Source organism: Strix uralensis, chromosome 3 (assembly GCF_047716275.1).
Source record: "Strix uralensis isolate ZFMK-TIS-50842 chromosome 3, bStrUra1, whole genome shotgun sequence".
NCBI lineage: Eukaryota > Metazoa > Chordata > Aves > Strigiformes > Strigidae > Strix > Strix uralensis.
This window is the reverse complement of record NC_133974.1, coordinates 52,224,248-52,244,204: the sequence shown is the minus strand read 5'-3', so window position 1 is coordinate 52,244,204 and position 19,957 is coordinate 52,224,248. Positions and strand designations below refer to the sequence as shown.

The window sequence follows — 19,957 nt, the reverse complement described above, 5'->3', positions numbered from 1 at the left end:
TGATTTATTAAAATCTCCTTAACAGCGATGAGTATCCCTTCCAAATTTCTTTTGCAGCTGGGAGAGAGCACTGACCTTTCCAACAACAGTTTTCAAGAACTTTGAAAAGGGAATCTACATGACAATCCATCAACCACTTTTCACAACATACAGAAGAGAAGTATTTCTGTTTTATGAAGTGACAATGGAGGTGAAATAAGTACAAGATTCACCTTGGGCCACAAATAGTACTTTTGCGAATATTGGGATTAAAGCCTGGGAGCTTCTCTTTTCAGATCAAGTACATTAGTCACCCTCTAATTATTTGTCTGGAAAAGTAGATCAATTTGCAACTACTTAAATAACAACAGCTGAAAGCCAGAGGCAAACAGCTACAGATGCAGCGGTGGCTTTCTTTTAGGCTTTTCATTTTTTATTAAAAACAAAAAAGATAGAATCAGATGTCTAGCATGACTATCACTGCTTCCTTAGCATAAGAGAGGCACAAGAAAGAGGGAAGAAAACATTTGTTCATCAAATACCTAGAGCAAAGACTACCGTCACTCACTAAGCAGCTGCAGGCATAATGCTGGTGGTCAGAACCAGCTACTACTTTGATTAAGTAAGACCACAGATGAAATAGTGGTATATAAAAACAGATCTAGCTTTCTGTGTGGGGACTAAGCCAATGACCAGCAGCCTTACAATCATGAAAAATCAAAACTAAATTTTGCAAAGACACCACTAACCTTAACTTCATAACTGTATTTGCTTCCCCAGATATCGTTGACAGACTTTTAAACTAACATGATACTGTTAATGACTAAATTTAGAGTTACTCTGTTATATACTAAATTCTTATCAACTAAGATGTTGAGATGGCACTTCTTTGGACTGTGATATCCATTTGGACTTTTTTTCCTCCTACTACAATGTACATAGACCCATTTACCCAATTTAAATAATATATAGTCAGGAAAAAAGATTCTCAGATGTTCTAGTGTTTACTTAACTCTCTTCACACAGTAGACCTCAAGTTCTATCATCTTCAACAGAAAAAAGTAAATACAAGAATTTCTGCAAATCTTAGTTACTAAAAAAATGTTTTTAAGAAGATTAGTAAGAGAACATTTCTATGTCAGCAATTCAGTTCTGTTTAGCTTTCCTCCCTTTCCTCAAATATCTGTGAAAAAATACAGCTGAGCCTTAAAATCCTCTCAAGTTCTAAACCCCATGCTTACAAACTCTGAGAATGCAGTCTATCTGTGTCAGGGCCCTGCTATAAGAACATAATCATACTTACTTAGCATAAAGGCCAGAGAAGTAACAAAAATAAAAGCCAACCAATAATTCTAAAATTGAAAAGTATGTACATGAGAAAGAAATAATTCAATGTATTTCACATGTTCAAACTTTTTTAAAAATAAAAATATTGATAAATCAACATTTGTTACTACAGTAAAAGGATACTTGATTGCCCACAGAATCCATGAATAATATACAGCAGCCAGTCACGATGAACAGTATTTTTTACTGCATCCAGAAGCTTGCCATTCCACACATACTTTTCGTAAGGCTTACTGCAAATCCCAAATACACCTAGGAAGTTGTTACAATGAAAATGCATTAACAATTAAGAAACATGCTTACCTGTGTTGGACCGTTTTAAAATCCAGGTCACTAGAGCTTTATTTTGATTTTCCCTTGACTGAGACACAGCATACCATTTACTCACATCCTTGAAGTCTGCTAAACACAGATGACTTCAGGCATATGCTGAAGTTCAGCATTTGGAACAGGTTGCCCAGAGTTTGTGGGTGTCCCCTCCCTGGCAGTGTTCAAGGCCAGGTTGGACGGGGCTTTGAGCAACCTATCTAGTGGAAGGTGTCCTTGTCCATGGCACAGGGATTGGAAATAGATGATCTTTAATGTCCTTTCCAACCCAAACCATTCTATGATGATTCTGTGATTTATGAAGATTTACAGTTTTTCTGTGGTTGCCAGTCACTGTAGTATTTGAGTGAATTCATACAGAAGTTTCTGGTATTTCCAGTACTGAAAAGAGATCTCTGTATGGTAGCAGCAGAGGATTTGATAATAAGGGAAATAAACTGAGTTGTGAGTTCCAGTTAAGGCAAAAATACTTTCATAGGAGGACATTATAAACTTTTCAATTCTGGATCAGCCCTGGAAGATCATGCATAGCCCTGGCCTCCCTTTCCAGAAAGCACGTCAATCCCCTTCTCACATAATTTAGTGTGGTTTCCCTAATTTGCACTAACACAAAGAAATGCAGTAGACCTGCAAATTAAAATTCAATTTCTGATATATCTGGAACCTGAGTCTTTTTCTATTTCAAAAATCAGTACCAAGATGAAAAATGGCACTAAAAGGTGGTGAAGGGAATTGAATGAGTTTAAATCTTAAAGAGAAGGAATAGGACAAAAAGTTTATTACCTACATTTTTTGTGTAGTTTTTTCAAATGAAGTTTGTCACATTGAGTTATAGCGTATCAGTTTGTATGTCAATCCTAGCAGCTAAATGTTCTGGTGGGGGAAATGGATGCATTCTCCTAACAGACTGAAGGTAAAAATGCAGCTGTTAACAAACTGTTACTACCTAGTCACCCAACTTACCATAAATTCAGGGAAAACTGATGCAACCATTTTGGTGAAGGAGTGTATACATTCAGCAGAACCTGACCACAAGTGTTTGGTCAGCAATTTGTCCTCTTTCTCATTTCTAGCAGCATTCCTTTTGTGAGAATTTGGAACGACATTTCTTACACATATTCTATCATATGAACAGACACATTACTAACATCTACTGGAAACGGGAGTTGTGTGTGCTATCAGCAAGCATACTGCTGATGGGGTCAAGGTGTCTTTCTCTCCCAATGTTTTCACAATGACATAGATGAGATGATGCCATTGTATGGATTCCTGAGGGCTCAAATAAGAGCCTTTACAGAAGATGAATATTGCTCCCTCCACTTTTTATGATCATTTCTGCCATTGTAGTATTTGACAACCAATTCCTAATATCGTGATATATATGACCATGTTACTAATATCTTTTCCTTGGAGGAGGTGGGGAAGGATCACTTTTCTTTAAAAGGAAATTTGCCCAGGAGGCCAAGAAGGCCAATGGTATCCTGGCTTGTATCAGAAATAGCGTGGCCAGCAGGGACAGGGAAGTGATCTTACCCCTGTACTCGGCACTGGTGAGGCCACACCTCGATTACTCTGCTCAGTTTTGGGCCCCTCACTACAAAAAGGACATTGAATTACTCAAGTGTGTCCAGAGAAGGGCAACGAAGCTGGTGAAGGGTCTGGAGCACATGTCGTAAGAGGAGCGGCTGAGGGAACTGGGGTTGTTTAGTCTGGAGAAGAGGAGGCTGAGGGGAGACCTCATCGCCCTCTACAACTACCTGAAAGGAGGTTGCAGAGAACTGGGGATGAGTCTCTTTAACCAAGTGATAAGCGATAGGACAATAGGTAATGGCCTCAAGTTGCACCAGGGAAGGTTTAGGACTGGATATTAGGAAGTATTTCTTTACAGAACCGGTTGTTAGGCTTTGGAATGGGCTGCCCAGGGCAGTGGTGGAGTCCCCATCCCTGGAGGTGTTTAAGAGTCGGGTTGACATAGCGCTTGGGGATATGGTGTAGTTGAGAACTGTTAATGTTAGGTTAAGGGTTGGATTAGGTGATCTTCAAGGTCTTTTCCAACCTAGATGATTCTGTGAAATAAATGATTTGATTACCTTTCATTTTTTCCATCAGATTTAGGGCATACTGTATACAGCATTACTTTTAGGCTTTGAAATGACAGTATGATTGACATTTTTAAGTATTTAACATAGTAAGTTCCAGTATCAAAGATGAGTAGTTACTTACTTAACGCTCATTATCATTCTTTGAGTTTTAGTCAGTGTAGGTCTAGACTAGGTGATGAAAGTGTCAAAAATGAAAGGGTAGACAAACAGTGTCCAAGTTTATCTTGCATAAATTTGTCAGGGGTTGTTTCAGGTATTTCTGTATTTTAACTATGTGCTTGTCAGGCCTTCAGAGTCCCCCTTCGAGGCACAGAAAGCAGGACTAATAAGTTCCTTCTTCAGTGCCTCAGAAGATTCATTTTGAGTTAGAAGAGATGAAAGATGACTCATGCAATTCACACTATCTCAAAGAACCGAAGTTACTATAGAACAAGGGATTTTCATACCATATTTCTCTGTGTATTGTATTTTCTGTGCAACAGAAGTTACTCATCGGGTGACTACAAATAAGGGTGGTAATGAAGAGAGGTTGTTGAGCCTCTATATAATCAGCACAAGCACAGATCCAGGTGTTGCATCTAAGCTGGCTTCCATATCAAGTTCATACTGTTAAGCAAAATAGTAGCAGACTTCCTCTATCCTATTGTTTTGCTTATCAGTGATGTATTTAAAAGGCATGGTGTTCTACTACTACCTACCTAAGAAGCCTAGTTGAATCTCCACAGCTGTTTGAGACCACTTTTACAGCAATGTATTCATTATGAATCAAAGGTAGCACTGTTATTTCTGATATTTCATGATTAAACAAGGAAAAAAGTGGCATCACATATACAATACAAAACAGTAAAAAAATTAAAATGTAATTTTTTGACAAGCATTCAGATAATTAGTAGAAGTCACAGGGCAATAAAACATAAAAACTACCATCAACTTCAACAGAATCCAATATTAAGAATTTCAGGGTAAACCTTTTTGTGTGTGTGTGTGTGCGTGAAGCAAAAGGGAGACAAAATAGTTATCCAGTCTGGCTGGTCATCTTACAGTCTCACGAATATGTTGGATCCAAAGTGAAGGCTGTAGTTTTCAGCTGAAATCAATAATTTTTCTTAGAGTTCCTCATAGTGCTTACTACATCAAGTTGATACTAAGTTCATACAATTCCTGTCTTCAATATTTTCCAACATGAAACAAAAAAGACTTATTAGTACTTAATCAGTTATTGCTTCCCACTCTCTTTGTAAGTCATTCCTGTTGGGAGTATTACAAGTCAGCTGAATAATCAATTGCTGAAAAATGTCAGCATGCTCAATCATCTCCCTGAGTTGCAGCGTAAATTAACAAAACAATGACTAATAGCCTCCAGAAATTGTGTTGTTTAAATTCAAATGGCTGTAATTAGCAACTTACATAATCTTTAATTAACTCACGACTTCTGAAACTACTGATCAATATGAAGACCCGAATGCTTCTCAAAAAGTAAACTTAAGTCGAACATATTCTAAATGTACTCATGACCAACAACTTTAGTTTAATTAGGTGTATTTGCTTACCACTTCCACCCTGTGTTGAAAGTCCTTCATCTTCAAATATATCAAAACTCTCTTGTCGGGTCTGGGTTGTTTCAGTTTTTAATGTCTCAAGTGGCATTCTCAGGACAGTAAGATTATACTGAAGGGAGTGAGATAGATCATAGCTGTAACTGATAGACAGTTTACATGTATTAATAATTGTAGATGCACAGGACTGTTCTGAAAGCCCTCACTCTCCATCTATACTTATATTTAACACAGTACTATTTTATCCATTAAAAAAAGACTTTTAAACAAGATACACAGATTCTGACTATACAATGACAATGATACAAATGATTTCCAAAAGAAGCTGTACAAATATAGAACCTGTTTATAGTGTAATAGCTGAAACTGCATTTATATTCTTCTTATAACTGAAAACTAAACATGCCTTTTGAACAAAGCATATCAACAAACTTAATTCACTATGTCCCAAGAAGCAGTCCTGAAGATCAAAAATAGCTATTCCACCAGAAATATCCATACAGACAATCTAATTTTTCTGAGATTTAAGTACTACACTCTAACTACTACCTGAACTCAAAACAGCTAAAAATGCAGTCCACAAAAACTATACCTGTCCTCAAATTTGTGATTGCAGCACAGATGCATCTTAAGACAGTGGCTGCTGAATAAACAAAAGGGGCTTTTTTTATTAGTTCCATAACAATAAAAAATTCTGCATCTCATGTCTTTTATACTGACAACACTGTACACTAATTGCTAAGTTTTATAAGCCACTAGGATTCATTTCCCCAAGGAGAAACCGAATTTACAGCACACTTGAATCAGAAATACACACAGATTTCCATTTTAGCCTAAGGCAGCATCAGTGATTACTGGCCCTCCTGTAAGTTCTAGATATTCATTAATGATTTTAAAAATTATTTAAACATTGGACATTTAGATTTATCACTAATGATAACAAAGTCTAACACATGTATTCACCATGTTTCCATAATAATGACCTGACATGCTTATCTGTTAGGAAGGAGAAAAAAAAAGTCTGTTACATGCTCAGTTTGTATATTACAGAACCTTTAAAAGTATCCTAGTAAAAGACTCACTCAGGCTATTACTCCATTTTCCCCTTAGACCACATGTCTTCTTATAACTAAATTCTAATTCTGTTCAGGATTTATATGAAAACCATTCAGAAAAATATGCTATGATTTCAGCCAAGAACAATTTAAATTAAGCTGATAAACATATTTATCGGAGAGCAGTATAAGAATCTTCTTTCCCCTTTACACATGACCACAGAAACAGTGTACATTCATCATCTCCCAAGCAGGAGAGACAAGGAAAAAAAAAAAAAAGTTGTATAATGTGTATAATGTTAGGGCTGGAAGACAAAGTATGGAGGAAAAACTCAGGTTTTATACTGTGAAAATGCCTTCCCACGCAAAACCGCAAAACAGACAAGAAACTTTGGAAGGTTTTGTCTTCACAAATACAGTTGCAACAAAAAGCCTTTATTTTCCAAGAGGGAGTATCTTCTGGACTCATAAAACTTTCAGTACTTGCAAGAGGGGTTTTTTGTTTAGTTTAAGTCTTAAAGTCTTCTAACTACTACTGCCAGGTTTATCACATTTCCCCCATTTTTCTGCTGTCCCAGAAATCTCATGTGTAACAGTAGCTGGGACACATAAACTTGTCTTAGGTATGGCATTTATGAAACAGTAAGCTTCATAATGGCAATGCCTAGATGGCCCTATGAAAGATGTACCCTACAGAGGGTATATCTTAGATGAGGACCTATTTCTCTATCTTTGTTTCTGAATCAAGACAAAGCTTTATTTCTGGAAAATGAAATCAAGAAAGAAAAACTGACAGGACAAGCAAACCCCCTGAAATATAATACTTTTCCAAAGAGAGAATTGACTAATCTGGCAAAGCTGAACGGTCAGTGGAAACAATAATTTCAGTGTCTACCATCTACCATGCCACTAGTAATTCTATAGTTTTGTAGTGGAGTCATGGAGACTACATTCCTAAACAATTTGTTGAAGGAGAAAGCAGGTTCAGAAGACACAGATGAAAATGGACAAGCAGTGTGATCATGCATCTTACTTCCCCAGAATACCACCCTAAAGATCTTGGGTATCAAAATCCAAAAGCAGAATCTTATGGCAAGTGTAAGTGTACAATTTTTTGGAAGGAATTAGTAACTAATACCTACCTAAAATAGAAGTTGCTAGAAAGGTCCACATTTTGAAAGATTCTCAGATACCTAGCAAAATAATTCAAGTTAAAGGGAAAATTATTAGTTTAACCAGACAGACCCCAATAAGTCATTCAGAGGATCTCAGAAATTGAACTACATATAACTATTGACTCCTGCCATATGTTCCCTTCCTATCTTACTGTAATTGTTTTGACAGGTAATTCCACTAGAATGTCAGCATCTGGATTAAATAAATCAAATAGCCTTTTTTTAATCCAGTGTCTACTCATGTATATACTCTGTTTCTTTAGGCAGTTGTACATGAAGTTGTAGTTCTATTTTCCACATATGTGGGTCAAATTCTCTAGGACTTACACAAGCAAACTCATAACAATACAAGAATTAAAGATTTTCACAGTTATTCTCAAAAAAATGAACAATACATATTTACTTCAACCCGTCATATTCTCAGAAGAAACCGCTGTCTATGAACGATAGAATTGCTAACATCATTGCTAACCTAGGTTAGAGAATACAGTCTGCTGCATTCTAAGAGGGGAGACTGAGGTTTTCAATCAGGCATACCTTAAAGTGAAAACTTTTTTAATAGTTATCATTGGCTTGACATAATACCTGATATCACAATCCATCACTTTGACTATTCACATTTGATACAGACTGAAAAGCAGTCTGTATATACCATTTGCCTGGTATTTCATAGAAGTAAACTTACTCCACCCTGATAAAAACATCACCAGGATGTAGTTGTACATTTCATACAAGGTTCCCTGCTGATCAAAGGTTCAAATTTCTTTCTTCAAAAAAAAGTCACAGAAAGGAAAAAGAAGCTAAACTTACCAGTGGGTCTGTTTATCACCTTTTAAAACACCAACATTCACAAGATTCTGACAGCACAGAATCATGTAACCTATCCAGCACTTTTTGAAGGGCACAAAAGATCTCTTCATATGAGATCAACACGATGCTAGAGCTACTAACAAAAGAACAGTACCCCAAACAATATAAACCCGTATTAGCATCACTTTGCCCTTGTAAGAACAATGTTTATATTGGATACTTCCTGATGCACATTTGTTAGGATGTAGCTTTGCCATGTCAGTGACATGGAGATGTGGACAAAAAGCTCTGAAAGACTGTAACAGTCTACCTCCCAGGCTAGAGGCCACAGAACTTGTGGCCCATTCTCCATTCTTCCACACTAATTTATTGACTAAGATAAAATGGCTTGAATTACATACTAACAGAAGGAAATCCATGACCAAAATTTCTAGTTGCAGTTCACTATTGCTTAGAAAATATTCGAAAAGTACACACTGTTTATCACCATAATTACCTGGCTTCATCAGGATGACTGACTCTTACAGAGTCATTTGGAATGTAGATCATATTTGTATCTTCTATTTTATATATTGCATGACCTCCAATATCTGCCATTTTTCTTCTTTTTGTTATTAACACAATGTAGTAGCCTTCTAAAAACCTGACAAAACCTGTTAAAACAGCATTAAAACGCTATTAGTTGGATGTCTGCATTGATTTGATCAAACATATTTAGAAAAACAGTATCAGAATTGTTTCAAGACTTCATAGAATTTGTTTGTTCTTAACATTATACGTATAATGTGCATATACATACACATACAAAAAATATACATACAGACAGTCTTACAACTCACTCCCAGTAAGAGTTAATCAACGAAGTACAGTTTTTACTTTTTTTCCCCTTCCACTGTGCACATTTTTAATATTAGATAGCAGAGTTAAGACACTGAAAATTCAGAATAAGTTGCTGTCTACTTGAGATACTTGCATTTTCTTTTTATAGGACTCTCATTGTTTAAAGCAAGGCATATCCTAATTACTTCAGATACCAAAAGGTTAATTTTATAGGGCAAGGAGGGATCCCAATCTCTAATCTTCTTTTCAGGTTTATGTATTCTCTACTGAGCAGGGGCACAGAACAGCAAAAGGAGTTGAGGGTACTATAACACCTTCGTGCTCTCTCTCTCTCCTTAACAGCAGAGAATTCAAACCCCTGCCCACAGCAGCACCTCCCCCAAATTGGCCATTCAGAGCATCAGAGTTAATCCTTTCTATTTCTTCTCTCAGATACCAACACTTGACCCTGCTGAAGTCCAGAGGGCTAAGGAGGTAGAACAGGCAGTGTCTGGCTTTATTGCCTATAAAAAGAAGGTTTCTGAAGCCTCCACTAAGCACAAATCATTCCTTAACAATACAAGGCATAGCCATGCTTCTTCACTGAGTTTCTTCTTTGGATGTCTCTATTACATGTCATTAGGAAAATGCATAACAAACCTTTAAATAAAATACAAATTTATAGATTTGAGTTAAAAATAAAAATACATAAGCACCCCTAAACCCAAATTTGTTTCTAATACAGTATAGGCAGTGATACAGCAGTACTAAGTTTTAATAACTAATAAATCACATGGATTAGTTCTTGGAGGTAGCTGCTTTGATGGGTTGCTACTAGTAAAGAGCCTGAAACTCAGTCACTGCTGCACTATCAACAAATATATTAAATGGAGGGGTGGGGCAACTCCTCACAATTCACATTTTCACTTGTATTTATATTCAGTTATTTTAGCTTTGCACTATAAATTAAAGAAGAAGGACGAGCAAAGCACACACTTTCCTCCCTGTCACTGCTGGAGGCTGCAAGGCGATCGAATGAACTGCAGTCTCTTCTTCTGCCTTATTAGCCCCCCTTGGAAAACTGCTCTCACTTGCACAAGGACAGGAGACCCCGCTGACGATAAGAAATGAAGTCTTCCATTTGAAGCAGCCAGACTATTGAATTTCAGTTGTTAAATAGCAGTCAAAGTTCTTCCTGTGTCCTCCGTGTACCAAAATCACTTACGTGAACAGCCTCTATCCTCTGAATTTCACCAAATGTTATACCAGAGTCTGATAAGGAACCTAGCCTTCGCCCTTGGCCTAGTTCCCTCCATTTAAAAGTGATCTCTACTTTTAAAAACTATATGGTGAACCAGAACTTAGCCTATCAGCATCCCCATTCTGAGGGCACTGAATGCACTGTCCCTGGTTAATAAAATAACCAGATGTCCTGGTTTAGCCAGGATAGGGTTAAGTTTCCCCAGCAGTGGGGGAGGAAGCTCTAGCCGGGTTATTCATATGCCATGCTGACATCACGTCCAGGCGCCAGAGCAGGGAAGAATCGGTGATCTGGCGGGAAGAATCGGTGACGTGGGGTTGGCACAGCTGGGTTTTCTCTCACTGCTGTATTGGTACATATCTTGCTCTGTTCATTGTTATTACTGTTGCATTGTTGTATTAAACCTTTCCTTATCTCAGTCTCGGGGCTTTGTATTTCACTCCCTTTGTGGGGGAGGGGCAGCGGCCGCATGGTCTCAGACCCCGGCAGGGATTAAACCACTACACCAGAGAACAGACAAAACTGTCCTTTCCAATTCTACAAAAAATAGCCCTGTCCTCCGAACCTGAGCCAGGAGGCAGATATAAACAACCAGTTGCATTCTCTCAAAGTACATGTTCATACCGATATGATTAGATAGGATCAAGATGGAAGATGTCTAAAGCATACACTTTAAAAGTGCAAGACAATCTGATGATCACTAAGAGAGCATGTTACTTCTAAAAAAATTATCTAGAAATATTATACTATATAACCAATACATTTGTCCAGCTTCAGAATGGAAACTCTCCTGTACATATAAACAAACATACAATTGGGATGCAAAATTTTCATTGAACACAACCACTTTCCAAGTGAATATATTATCACATATTTAAATAGTGAGCAGTGATGGCTTGTGCAAAATACACCAAAGCTGCAAGGCTGTTAGAAGCTTCTTTAGGTTTACACATATTATTAACGTTCTTAAACGAATAAGGAACATAAACCTCATCTGAGGAATTTCTGAAAAGTGGATCCATTGATAAGTTTCAAAATGCTTCATAGGCAAAAAGAATGTAGAAGAAAGTTTGCTTAATCTGCCACTTTAGATTGGAGTGCTATTAATAATAATTTCTTATGTTTTGGTTGTTATGCAAAATTCTTTTGAAGTAATTGCCTTCTCTACCTCCTCTGCAGCTTTGGATTTAGATGTTCAAATGTATATTGATGCAAATAAAGCACAAAGTATTCTTGGGGGCTGTCAGAGACATTACCCATCAATATATTGACCTCAGTATCTGACAATAAGAAGTAGGGACTTTCAGATGAAGTCAGAGTTATTAAATCCTTGAAGCAGTTCTCTACGATTATGGACAGCTGATCAGCATTTAAAAATTCAGTTGATAGTAGTCAGTTATACTTGTTCAAACACGAAAAAAAAAATATTTAAATACGTCACTGCAAAAAGTTAACCAAAAAGAAAGTTAAGTCATCTTTCTGAATAGTGTGTGATGAAGAAATAAAACCTAATAAAGAATGTCAACTTTTGTTTTCTTTTAAAAACAACATTCTGTGAGCTCTGGCATTCAGGAGGCCAAGTTCCATGTGATTTGTATCCTACAAACAGTTGAGTTTGGCGAGACCTTCAACCAAACTTCTAGAGTTTGGCTATTTTCTAGATCTCCCCCTTAGTGACAAAGGGACTACTTACAGCACAACTCTCACCCCTGTACTGGCCAACTGTTTTCACAAAATCCATAGAAACTTATTTATCTTTGAGAATGAAATTTCTCAATCCTCTTCAGCTTTAAAAAAAATAAATGAAATCACGGGGAGGCAGCAAGATATACAGTGTGACACAGTACACCTCACCTCCTTAAGAAATAAAAGATTTTATATAACCAGACAAAGCACTTACCTACTACACCAAAAGCAGAGACAGCTCGAGATAACCCAGAAGAGCCCTTCTGCCCAATCTTTGTTCTGTTGCCCAGGTCTAAACGGCCAAGAAGTTCCCTCACCTCTTGTTGCGTATACACATGCTTTAAAATGAAAAAATCACTTAAGTTACTGCTCTGGTAGTTAAATGTTATTTCATGTCAGAGAATAGTAGAATTTACTTAATATGCAATAAACCAAACATCTGCTCTACATCCTCTGTCTCCTGTCTCAGTCCTACCAACAAGTACAAGTCTTTTACACACAAAACTCACCATTCACTGCAATAGTCATGGTCACATGTGAATTCAAACATTTCTAAATCTTAAGTGTTAAGATTTTAAACCACAAACTTCCTGGAAAGGAATCAAGTCTTATTCTATTGTGTACATTAAAACTCTTGTTGCTGCTGTTTATTTTGCTTCAGATATGATATATCAGGAACATTAAAAATTTGGCTAAATAGTAATTAAATATATTTTGCACTTACTATTTCACAGCTGAAACATAACTTTAACTGAGTTTCACAGCTGAACATAACAAAACCATTGGGAGCATATACATAATAAACTGAAAAACTTGGGAAAATTTCATTAAAGTGAATGTGCTGTTTGGAGATCTTGTGGCCATGCTCATAATATAACTAGGCATTATCATGCTGATACCGTGTGTGTCTGACATACGAGGAGAGGCTGAGAGAGTTGGGATTGATCAGCCTGCAAAAAAGAAAGCTCCAAGGGGATTTTATCAATGTGTATAAATATTTGGTAGAAGGAATAAAGAAGTCTGAGGCAGACTCTTCTCAGTGGTATACAGTGAAAGGACAAGAGGCAACGGGCACAAACTGAAATACAGGAAATTCCATTTGAACATAAGAAGAAGGTTTTTTACTGTGAGGATAGTTGAACACTGGAACAGGTTACCCAGAGACGTGGCGTCTCCATCCATATCCAAAACGCAACTGGGCACAGCCCTGAGCAACCTGATCTGGTTGACATTGCTCTGAGCACGGGTGTAGGACTAGCAATCTCCAAAGATCCCCTCCAACCTCAGCTGTTAATGACTCTATGATTCTGTAACATACCTTTGCTGAAACAGATTAAATCTGTAATATTTAAATTCAGCTCAATATAGACAGTATTATTTGGAATAACTGAAAAAAACTGTAAATAGAGAGGCACTCACCTTATCATCAATTATAACCAAATCCTTTGGTTCAGTGCGATCTATTTTCAAGACACGGTATTTGGTTTCTGCAGGATTACTTCCAACGAGAAAATACCGCTACATTAAAAAAAAAAAAAGTCAGATTATACAAGATAAAGCAGCCAAAGCCCATTGTAACATAAGACATCAACATTGCCATTTATATAGTTTCTAGACTAGATCCACGTCAATTATCAAATATGTAATATTCCATATGGACTGTTAATAAACTATTTTAGACATCAGTACCTTAGGAAGGTACATTTGTATACAATCAACCTTTACAACTTAAAAAACCTCATTCTCTCCACTGTACAAGGAGGAGAAAATTTAAAAATTGAAAAAAGGTGAAAACCTGTTTAGAGAGGAAAAAATACAACTTACACCAGGCACTGTCCAACTAGGCTCTGCTCCAGCCATTACTGTCTTGCCATTTGCTTTGTAAAATTTAGCAGAAGTTTATACACACGTTTGAAACTTTTCATGATCTAAAACTACTGTTTCTATATTGTAGCTCACTGCTACTTCCTCCAACTAGTCTTTCCAAGTCCATACTAAACACAGAAAAACTGCAAGTACTTCAGTACTGCAAGTTTTCTTCATTTTTATTTATATTTGCTATGATAAAATTCTCACCAGTGTTCTTCCACAACATTCAAGTTTAATTTGATCAGCTATGCTGGTTAAAAATATTAGGTTTTTAAAAAAGACTAGCTTTATTTCTCATTTAAAATATGAAAGAAAGACCACAGATAAACATATAATGGCTCCATTTCTCATTTAAGGGAATCAAACTGTAAATTTTTACATTTAGAGGAATTAAGAGTAAGCACAGGTTGCAGGACTGACTTGCTATGAGCAGCTCTCATTTTACCAATACATTTAATCAGTGTGGTGCTACCACACAGCAAGGTGTAACTCATTAATAATGCTCAGCCTAGTAGGAAAGCAAATTCATGTGGATCTATGCAGCCAGCTCTTAACTTTAAAAGTCACATAGATTTAAGATGTGGGAGAGAAAATCAATAATAACATTCGCACAAAACTCAGAATTTCATAATTTGTATCAATTAGATGTTAAGAAACCTCTTTAATGTCAAAATATTTAAGGTAAAAGAAAAACTTAAAGCCCTCTTCAGCTTCCTTGAAATCACAAAAAACATCTAGATAGTCAGTAAGCTCTAAAAAAGAAAATAAAATACAGCTATAAAAGGAAACACCAACTCCTGGCTACCGAGTGGCAAGTTTTGCTGTTTACTCCTAAATGATAGCAAAGAAGGCCCTTCAAAGTCATACACCACTGCAGCACTCCCTCATGGAAGCTTTTGAGGCAGCACTCTGGCACAGGGAACTGTTTTCTACTTTTTTTTTTAGCAGTGATGTGCTGCTGTGCATAGCCCAGGCTCCCCAGTCTGCCCCCCTCAGAGTACCCTCCATAGGAGATCCCCTTGCACCAAGATCTGCGTTTCCCAGCAGGGAAATCATAACGACAGGGAGTAGGTTGGAGCCCCCACTGCGTGGCACTGAATGGCACAAAGGTGGAGGATGGAGCTCTTCTGCTAGCATCACCCACCAAGGGACACCAAACCACCAAGACAGACACTTGCTTAGACCATGCCTTCATCCCACCTTTTTCTTCATGTGGTAGAAGGTGAATGGGCAGAGGGATATATCATATTAGTTTGTAATACACAGATAAGTTAGTTTGCACTTTAAGAGTGTTGCTTCTCTATTTGTAGAAAATTGTTAATTAATTAAAGCTAAACAATTTTAAGTAGTCCATAACACTACAATACAGCTCAGTGATCTCCCCCCAGGTCCAGCTCATTAAATGAGTGTAATTTTTTCCCAAAGTGACACCTATGGTTACCAACAAATTATCCTTAATAAAAATAGAACAGTACAACTTTAAAGATGCTTGTCCAAACAGCAGTTGGGACCAAAGACCACATTTAGAATTGGAACATGGCACATGACACACAGGAAGAGAAAGAGGGAGAGAGGTGGATATGGATATAGAGTTGCAAAGGCTATTACTAAGGAAGTTCAGCAGGATACTTCTCCATTTCCATTTTAATAGACCCGATAAAACATGTGGAAGTGCTATGGAGGAATGCATCACACACATCAGCTTGGCACCTGCTGTAGTGAGCTGTGTGCAGCTACAGTGCCAGCTTTAAGTGCTGCTGCTTAAGATGAGAAGTAATTGTAGCTGCAGACTATGGTAGCAACCACCGTAATGAATGGTAGTTAACAAGCTCTCTTTGACATTCTTTAAGAACTAATTTACGGGGATTGTTTTAAGTTAGAAAGCTAGGCTCTGTAATGTATTAAGGAAGGTCTGTTGAGAACAGCATCAAAACCCAGCATCAATGGACTTAAAGAAGCCACCTTCTTAGAAAACCAGGGAATGGAAAATGTTTAGCAATGGGAATCTTACCCACTGCCTGTTAGAGGATATTCTTGTGGAAGTAATAAAGAAGGAAACATCTGCAAAAACTTTTTAATTTTCCTCAGAACTAGGAACCCAAAATTAGACTGCAGCTTGGGAAGTTTGCAGGACTGACTAACAATCAATAACCCCAGAATTGCTTGAAAAACAGCATGATATGCCAGCTCGTATTCAACCTTCAAGATCTGAAATGAAAACAAAAATTATATGAAAACTAACAGTGCAAAAATTAAACAAAAAAAAAGACATTTCAGCATTAGCTGCTTCTGCTACCTAATTTATGCATCTAATGAATAAGTAAGTCTGTCTTACTGGATGATATGGAGCACAAATAAAACCGTATCAGTGACATGTACCGCAATTAAATTTGTCATCACATGAATACTAGGAGAGAATAAAGAAAGTTACTGAATCAACACAACACTAAGGATGTAACATCAAATAAATTAATTTCTGAGGTTGTAATATAATTGTAAAATTAATCAAAGCTAAAATGTGCTGTACTGTTTGCAACTATTTTGATTAGCAGAAATCATTACAGCAAAAGAAATGAGAACCCACAGGTAACCCACAGAAACCTTTCTGGGAGTTTCTATTCTTATTCTGTTTATTACTAAGTTGAACTGAATAAATTGAAGCATTTTCCAAGTGTCTCAAACAATTCCACTCCACAGCAAAGCCACTGCATTTAGATAAATGGACAACCTTGACCAATACTTTCTTAACAAACAGTACACAAGCAAAAACTGTGCAGACTTCCTCACAGTACTCTGCCAAAGTCCTTCAACCATCACCTTAGATGAAGCCTGATGTTTCCAAGTTTAGTCTGCCCTTGGCCTTTGCTAAAACTTGTTAACAAGTGCACTTTACCAACCGCTCAGGGCACCACGCAGCTATGAGATCCAGACTGAAGCTTAATTTATTGCACAATTATCACTAAGCAACCACAAGATAGTAACAATCCTAGTCTCTTCCACCTGGGACTGAGTTTTAACCAAAGCAATCTAATTGAAAGGCTTTACACCCTCTTTTATCAATCTTTTGATTCATCTAAACCAATAAAAATAGCTTCTTCTAAAAGGAGTCTAAACAAAATTAAAAACTTCTTACCGCAAATTGTTGTTTATAATGGCAGGATAATAGTTCTGAAATCAAACATTCTGCCCACAGTTTTTTTTTTTCTTTAAGAAGATTATTTCTTAGAACTCCTGATGTAAAACCATGATTTGCTTCTCTGTATAGACTAATTATCATTAAGAAATGTTAGCACTGTAAAGAATTTATTTCACTCATCAGTTAAAAAGCAACACACAGCTTAATCAGCAGAAAAAGTGACAATACACTAAAAGTGACTTGACAAATACAGCAGTACACTAATACAGCAAATTTTTAAACCTGCAAATAGCATAAACACTTAGGAACTTATACAAAATGCTTGCAAGAGATAGCTGTGGAGCCTGTGGATATATCTAAAAACAGGAAGCCCTAAGGGTGGGTTGACCATGCCCAGCTGCCAGACCCCCACACAGCTGCTCTCTCACTCCCCCTCCTCAACAGGACAGGTGGAGAAAATAAGATGGAAAAGGTGATGGGGTCAACATAAGGACAGGGAGATTGCCTAATATTTACCATCACAGGCAAAACAGACTTGATTTGGGGAAAATTAATGCAATTTATTGACAATTAAAATAGGTTCTGATGGTGAGAAACAAAGATAAATTAAAGCACCTTTTCCCCTGCTCCCTTCTCCCCAGGCACAGCTTCACTCCCATCTCCTCTGCCTTCCCCTTGCCCTGAGCAGCGCAGGGGCGTGGGAAATGGGGGGTGGTGACCAGTTCATAACAATTCCTCTCTGCTGCTCCTTCCACCTCATGCTTTCCCCTGCTTCAGCATGGATCCTCTCCACAGGCTGCAGCTCCTTCAGGAAATATCCCCCTGCTCCAGCATGGTCCTCCCCAGGGGCTGCAGGGAGTCTGCTCTGGAGCATGGAGCACCTCCTCCTTCAGCGACCTTGGAGTCCGCAGGGCCATTTCTCTCTCATTTTTCCTCACTCCTCTCTGTCTCAGCTGCTGCATAGCACTTTCTACTGTTTCTCAAACACATTATTACAGAGGCACCACCATCTCGGCCGAGGAGCTCAGCCGTGCCCTGCGGTGGGTTGGAGCTGGGTGGAACTGGCTGTGTCCAGCATGGAGCAGCCCCAGCCTCTCCTCACAGAGGCTGCCCTGCAGTCCCCCAGCACCTGGGCACCTGCACCCAACACAGGAAGGTATTTACATGCTAGTCACACTTTCTGTCAGACTAAAGAAACACAGTGGGTTACCAGATGCGAAACCTTCATGTGAACACTGACTTCGGATCAGGCACACTATTATCTCTCTGCTTTAATTTATGCTTAACCCGGAAGCGCAATGGTAGCTGTCACCTGCCATCAAACCTCCACCCTCCTTCACAACAGGCATAAAGTTATGCAAGAAAAAGCCTCTTCCTCAAATTTTTGTGTTAGTTTTAATATGTACTGAACTTGACTGTAGATCAGAAATCTTCAAGGCATAAACAAGATACTAAATAGGGTTAAAAAAACTATAGGTTCAGCCTTTTTTCTCTACTACACCAAAGAAGGGGAGAAAAATAATTACACCAAGATGTAAGGTACAGCAAAAGCTCTACTATGTTCTTTCTTTCTATAGAACCTAGAGCAATTCAGGGAGTATCTATCTTTCATAAAAAATGGCAGAATGACATGAAGAAATGAAGAGATGATAAGGGGCAAAGAGAGATACCTGAAAATAGCAAAAATTCAGTTGACATGCTGTCTGCTTTCCATAGTTTATTGAAACTCTTCAAAAGAAGCTCTTTCATGATGAGAAATTTTAATAATATGCCCTGCCAAGTACCACTCTCAGGGCACACACGAATGGCCACCCACTCTGCATCCTACAGCCACAGCATTTGGTAATTCCCTTTTGTCCCAGGACAACCAAAGCTTTTTTGTCCCAAACAGGACTTTGCTCTTGCTGCTCCACTGAGGGGTTCCTCAAGATTGTCCCTTCTAATTTTCAGCTAAATCTATTAATCATCAATCTATACATTTTCCTTTACCCAAATACTTCTCCCCTCTTGAGCATCTATTCTGCTGGAATGTTTTCAGAAACATTAGTAACTGGATGCCTTTTCAGCACTCACTTCAATAGACTAAAGAAATCTTGCTGTCACTTTGCTCCTCCCAAGACATCTCTAGCATCTACGTTACCTCACTGGATCTTCTCTGGACCCATTCCTGGTTGAATTCTTATTTCTTAAGTGAATATGGACAGAAAGTATACACAATATACCATACAAGGTCTCATTATAGAGATACATGAGTATTTCTCATTAATGACCATACCACAAAAGAACACATCTGCCTTTTTCAGAGTTGTGCTTCAGCAGCAGCTCAACCTCCCACCCCTTCTTCAGATAAAACACCCAGATCTTCCTCCCCCCCCCTCTACTGCTTCTGAATTGATAAACTCTCAACAAACTTTTATTGGTGTGTAATCTATCCTAAGGTGCACAAAGTTTCATAGTATATCATTCTATTTCAAATTATTTATTTTATCTACTCCTGAGGGTCATCATCATTTCTTGCTATCTTGTGCTCTGATTATCCTAATTATTTGCAATATTTCAAAACTCTACTAAGAGCTGACCCACATTGTGGGCTAAAAACATTACTGAAAATGCTGAAGTATATCAGTCCTAAAACCATTACTTGAAAAAAAATCAACCCTGCAAGATGATTCCTTATTCACTCCACACTAACTTCTCTACTCACTTCCTTCCTTCCATTAGCAAAGCCAGAGATTTTCCTTGTGGTGCTGCACCTCCATAGGGGATTTGGTTGTAGATGAAGATGTGCAAAACAACCAGGTTGATCTGATAGCATCTTTGTAAGACTAGACTGCA

At 37.8% G+C, this 19,957-nt stretch overlaps 1 protein-coding gene across 1 annotated transcript in view; it reads right to left on the bottom strand.

Annotated features, from left to right (window-relative positions):
* FIG4 (FIG4 phosphoinositide 5-phosphatase) overlaps positions 1-19,957 on the bottom strand; it is a 77,277-nt gene that overhangs the window by 51,974 nt on the left and 5,346 nt on the right. The window contains exons 2-7 of the mRNA XM_074862267.1: positions 13,537-13,635; positions 12,332-12,455; positions 8,848-9,004; positions 7,509-7,559; positions 5,306-5,454; positions 1,450-1,578 (exon numbers count right to left, since the gene is read on the bottom strand). Coding sequence (XP_074718368.1) covers positions 1,450-1,578; positions 5,306-5,454; positions 7,509-7,559; positions 8,848-9,004; positions 12,332-12,455; positions 13,537-13,635 — 709 coding nt within the window. The remainder of the gene's footprint in view (positions 1-1,449; positions 1,579-5,305; positions 5,455-7,508; positions 7,560-8,847; positions 9,005-12,331; positions 12,456-13,536; positions 13,636-19,957) is intronic.